This window comes from Ranitomeya variabilis, chromosome 1, assembly GCF_051348905.1.
Source record: "Ranitomeya variabilis isolate aRanVar5 chromosome 1, aRanVar5.hap1, whole genome shotgun sequence".
Classification (NCBI taxonomy): domain Eukaryota; kingdom Metazoa; phylum Chordata; class Amphibia; order Anura; family Dendrobatidae; genus Ranitomeya; species Ranitomeya variabilis.
The window spans coordinates 526,546,920-526,552,919 of NC_135232.1; the positions used below are offsets into that span (position 1 = coordinate 526,546,920).

General features: G+C 41.6%; 1 protein-coding gene across 4 annotated transcripts in view; it reads left to right on the forward strand.

Annotated features, from left to right (window-relative positions):
• Window positions 1-5,713, forward strand: part of PALM (paralemmin) — a 383,754-nt gene extending 378,041 nt beyond the window's left edge. For 2 of the 4 annotated variants that reach the window (XM_077254354.1, XM_077254364.1), the window contains exons 8-9: window positions 482-613; window positions 3,689-5,713. In XM_077254354.1, coding sequence (XP_077110469.1) covers window positions 482-613; window positions 3,689-4,206 — 650 coding nt within the window. In that variant the 3' untranslated portion in view covers window positions 4,207-5,713. The remainder of the gene's footprint in view (window positions 1-481; window positions 614-3,688) is intronic. The other 2 variants (XM_077254372.1, XM_077254381.1) reach the window with 1 other exon arrangement.
• Window positions 5,714-6,000: the final 287 nt, after the last annotated feature.

Genomic DNA, 6,000 nt, shown 5'->3' on the forward strand with positions numbered 1-6,000 from the left:
AATCTCTGCTGCAGTTACATTATAGAAGGCTAAAATAATAAATACATTCAATTTCAGCAAAGGTGATATCAGCCTAACAGCAAGATGTGGAAAATAATATTTTGCATTTACATTTCTCTTTGAATATGTTTTATTTTGCTGATTATTAATGATATCGCTAACACCATATAATGTTATTAGCATGTTAGCAAGACTCCTTACACCAGCATACTGCTATCCTGCAATGATGCCTAACCGTGCTGATCACAGTCTGCTGCTGGTGCCCTTGGTTTCCTCACAGCATGAATAACATCCTACGCCAGGGATTAAGCAAACTGGAGAAAATGGCCTTTACCTCTGCTATCTTCCTGCTTCGCTAGTCTCACTTTACGCTCACTCCCTCCTGTATCTACCGGCCCTTGCTTGCTGCCCCTCGGCAGGATAATGGGAGGGAATGAGGGGTATTGTGAAATGTAATGTCTTTGTCCTGTTTGTGTCCCAGCAATGTACTCTGTGGAGATTACAGTAGAGAAGGACAGAATCACAGGGGAGACTAAGGTCCTCTCTAGCAACACTGTGCTCCCTCAAGAGTACCCCATGCAGGGGGTCAAGGTGTATGAAGATGCACAGAAAGGTAGGGTTCTCTGAAAGGCAAGGAGTTTTATCCACGAGAAGAAATTTTCAGTAGCAAACCTTTGATCATGTCATTAAATGATACGGTTATTTTTCCCTGTACATCAAGTTGTGACCAGTCGGCCATACTTTGGTGTTCTGGAGTTTATGTGGCTTGTGAGCTTTTATTTCAGCTCTTTCTCTGAATTTTTCTCCTCCACTTCTTTTTGTTTCTATAAATACTGTGCTGTTTTCTTTCAAGTATCTTATTTAGCGATGAGCGAATATACTCGTTACTCGGTGATTCCCTAGCAACCAGGCAACTCCCACATGTACTTATGCTGGCTATCAGATGTAAATCATTCAGCTGCGGCGATGAAAACTAAATCTCCGAGCACTAAAAAATACTCGGAGGACCCTGAGCATGCTTGAGAAATCTCGAGTAACGAGTATATTCGCTCATCACTAATCTTATTCCTTTATACTTTCTGTATTAAAATGGTAATTTTCTTCACATTATATTTTCCTGTATGTCACATACAATGGTGGTAACTTTACAATGTAATTATTTTATATGCTTTGGGACCTCTGTCTTAATAATAATAGTAATAATAATAATCTTTATGCTTAATCTCTTCATGAGCAAATCATTTTCCCTCCGTCCTGACCAGGCACACTTGTGTTTTAGGCTAAGTGCACACGTTGCAGAATTGCCGCGGAAATTTCCGCGGCAATTCTGCAACTCCTGCCGCGGGTATATCGCATGTGGAATTGGCATGCATATTCCCGCAGAAAACTAGCGTTTTGCAAGCATAATTAGCTTGCAGAATGCTAGCGTTTTCAAAGCGATCTGTAGCATCGCTTGGAAAACTGATTGACAGGTTGGTCACACTTGTCAAACATAGTGTTTGACAAGTGTGACCAACTTTTTACTATTGATGCAGCCTATGCCGCATCAATAGTAAAAGATAGAATGTTAAAATAATTTAAAAAAATTAAAAAAAATGGTTATTCTCACCTTCCGCAAACAGCCGATCTCCTCAGTGGCTTCCGTTCCTATAGATGGTGTGTGTGCAGGACCTTCGATGACGTTGCGGTCACGTGACCGCGACGTCATCACAGTCATGTGACCGCGACGTCATCGCAGTCATGTGACCGCGACGTCATCGCAGGTCCTTCACACACACCATCTATAGGAACGGAAGCGGCCACGTGCACCGCTGAGAGGCGGGAAGACTCCGGGGCCATCAGAAGGTGAGTATATCACGATTTTTTATTTTAATAATTTTTTTTTTATAACAAATATATGGTGCCCAGTCCGTGGAGGAGAGTCTCCTCTCCTCCACCCTGGGTACCAACCGCACATGATCTGCTTACTTCCCGCATGGTGGGCACAGCCCCATGCGGGAAGTAAGCAGATCAATGCATTCCTAGGTGTGCGGAATCCCCTCGATTCCGCAAATTTAATGAACATGCTGCGTTTTTTTCTGGTATGCGATTCCACTCAGCAAAAAAATGCAGCATGTGCACAAAAAATGCGGATTGCATTCTATTAAATAGGATGCTTAATGTGAGCTTTTTTTTGCGGTTTTATAGCGTTTTTATAGCGAAAAACCGCAAAAAAACCGCGAAAAATCTGCTACGTGTGCACACAGCCTTACAGTACATGCACTTTTATGGGCTGTACATTTTTTCTCATTCTGATATACAAATCATTTTTGCCTGTTTTTTTGATGCACGGAGCATTTTAACATATTACATTCTTTTTATTGCTGTATTCCATTGTAACTGGATGGGGTATGTTAATGCCAGTTACAGGGGAATTTCTGCTGCCTGCCTGCATAGCAGAGATAACTGGGTCTCCTGGGACCCAGCAGCTCCTGTTTCCTCCTTACACCTAGGGTTCACGGGTTTACTGGATCTAAAGGAAGTGGCACAGTTCTCCCTAAAATGTCAATTGCCTCTTTAGAGAGGAAGAGGACTTGAACGTTATAGCGCCACCTGTTGGAAGCAGCAATCCTAAAAGTCACGCAATCCTAAAAGTCACTATTAACCCTTTAATGAGTCTTGCAATGTGACATAGGATAAAAGCCAAATCAGAATCTCAATTTACAGACAGTGTTTCGAGCTAATGGCCCTCAGTATGGCCCTAAAGTATGAGAACTGATTTGGCTAAGTGAGAGGCTCTGGACGGAGGTCTGGGGGTAATGTTTCCCCTTTTGGAGAGTAACATTCCTATTCTGGCATGCCAAGGTAAGCAGGCTTCATATACTGCAAGACTCATTAAATGGTCAATAGGATTGCTTCTTCCAACAGGTGGCGCTGTAGAGTTTGAGTCCTCTTCGTCTCTGAAGATGCAATTTGCATATAACATTTCCCAGAGAAGCATTGCAGGGCGAATAAGCCTCCTTACCTTGACATGCCAGATGCGGTATGTCACTCTCCAGAAGGAGAAACATTAACCCTTATACCACAGTCCATTGCCTCTCAGGTAGCCAAATCAGTTCTCATACTTTGCACTGATGAGGGCTGATAGCATGAAACACAATGTCTGCAAATTTAGATTCTGATTTGGCTTTTATTCTAAGTCATATTGCAAGACTCATTAAAGGGTCGATAGTGACTTATAGGATTGCTGCTTCCAATAGGTGGCTCTATAGAGTTCAAGTCATCTTCCTCTCTGAAGAAGCAATTTGCACAGTGAATAAGCCTCCTTTCCTTGGCATGCCAGAGCCTTATCTTACTCTCCAGAAGGAGAAAAGTTATCCCTTAGACCTCAGTCCTAATATGTCTACACAAGTGCTGGTTCATTGCTTTTTATACAGTGATCCAGGAGGTCAGCATGGCAATAAACCATGTTCATCTTCTTTCTGGGAATTCTGGCTGCATCTCATAGCCGGCTTCTCGCCCCCACAGCTTCATGATCTTGTACAAACTGCTTACATTGGATTGACGTTCTAGAACATCAGTGCAGGGTAAAGTGTTGACTGTCTGAAAGTCGAAGAGCAGTCAAGAGGTATTTAAACTACTGCTTTGATTTTGTGCCTGTCTACAATATATTATGTACTTCCTCATTATCTTTTTAATTTGTCTACAGTTGTACATGCAGTGAGATCAGAAGTTGCAGCTCCCAATGATACAGTTCACCAGCTCAGTTCCACAGAGGTTGAGGATCTGATCCACAAGGCAGAGGAGGCAACCCTTAGTGACATTTCCTTGACATCAGATGAAAAAACCTCAATCCAAAGAGCATCTCCTCGAAAGGAAATCCCCGGTGTACAGGCTCGACCTCCTGAGACACCATTGGGCCCAGAGCAACCAGTAACCATGATTTTTATGGGCTACCAGAATGTGGAAGATGAGAATGAAACAAAGAAGGTTCTGGGTTTGGAAGAAGCCATTACTGCGGAATTAGTTGTCATTGGTGATGGTGAGCAACAGCCAGCTGTTGATGGAGAAGTACCAGAAAAGGCACAGCACCCTCCCAATGGTGCTCCTGTAGAACCTCCCAACAAGAGTGAGAAACCAGAGACCAATGACACAACAGCACCCAAGAGTGGAGAGCAGGATCTAACTATGAAGAAACAGAGATGCAAGTGCTGTAGTGTGATGTAAGCAGATGAAGTTAGGGAAAAGGTGTGCCTTTCCTCTAACTATCGTATACCATAAAGCCTGAAACTGGAGGTTGTACTTTACCATTAATTCTGAATGGAGAGCTATTACCCCTAAGCCTTTAGTTTATAAAAGGGGTACTCTTTCTATCCACCGCAGCCTTTGAGGGAGACCCCTCCATGATCCAAAACTTTAACGGTTGGCTCTTTTCTGCTGTATACAGAACTCCTTATAAAATCTGAGAGCAGATTATCCTAATAATCCACAAGCATTGGATGTAATATTCATGCTATTCTGGGTTTCTGAGCTCTCAGACTAGGAAGGAGACTTCCATTTGCATCAACTTCAGATGTATTAGAGGAGCATCACACAACTAGCAAGTGTCCATTCTCCTTGGCTATATTTGCTTCTGGTATTTCCTTCTGAAGAATCTGCAGCTCTCTCTATATATTATCAAAGCTACTGCCGTTTTGTATCAAGTAAAATCATCCTCTGACAAATCAAGTAGATGCCCCCTATTTCCTCTACCTCCTATGATCATTTTTATAACCACCAACCTGAACTGTTTAGAGGAAGTCTATGAAGATCTAAACTGTGGGTTGGACAGGAAAACAAATGGATGAATTAAATTGCGGGTACATGTAGGATTTTTCAGCTGAATGTGTTACAACACAGGACAATTCAGGAAATGATTCGATGAAAAGAAAAGAGTCAAGGTCAACATGGCTCATGAGTCTCAAATAAATTGCAGGTTTTGAGAACTTCAGCAGGTTTACATTTTACGATACACTTGAACAACAGGAATCGGAACAAGCAATTTAGTTTGCCCATTTTATATATATGGAAGAGCAGATATTAACTTCAGACTGAAACAGAATTACCATTGACTTCAATAATGACCTAAATGTTGTATTAACGCCTCATAAAGATGTCGAGTAATGAAAGCTTAAACTGATTAATTGCAAAATTCTCTCCATTCTCGGTGTTTAGCGCGTACTACTATCCTCGTGTTAGAGTCCCTGTGTAAGGTCTGACCAGTCATTTGGAATGTGCTCCAGTGTGTGATCAGATTATTGTTACAAGTATAGTCATATGCATTGATTTTTGTGTTTTATTAAGAGTGAAGTCCAGAGATGTGATAAGAAAGTGTAACTTTATTTTTCATCCCTTAGCTACTGTATATGATTTAATATTCTGCAAAACATTGTAATGATGTGAATAGAGAGTTGCTGCAGGTTCTACTGTTATGACCTTGACTTTCACCTTTTAGCCTTTTATCTATGACCCTTGTATGTTAACTGTGAACCCTATAACCCTGGCTGACTGTGTACCCATAGTGCGGAACATGGAGCTGGGTGGAGCCAGTGGGCCCCAGCTGGACCTTCAGTATATTGGTGCCTCTGTCACTTGCTCTGCCTGCCTGAAACCCATATCCAAACCCCCCCTACTTACATTTCAAATGTAAAACATAAAAAAAAAGTAAATAAATAAAATGCGTCATTTAATCTCATGCTGCACCATGGTTTATGTCCGAATCACTGAGAAAAACGCACACTGATCTTACACAGCTTAAAGGAACACAACCTAAAAGTGAATTAAGTAATCTGAAGATAATCTCACCCACAGTATTATTAGTCTGCAGCATTTTTTCATGTTTCTGAAATCTTGAAGAGAACACAGGGTTAATCTGCTGATCTTCTGATCTGGGAAGGAGCAGGGTTTATAGAGGTACTGTTAACACAGGTCAAAAGTGGGCAGTTTTTGCTCTTATTATATACAGTCAAAGCCAGAAGTTTG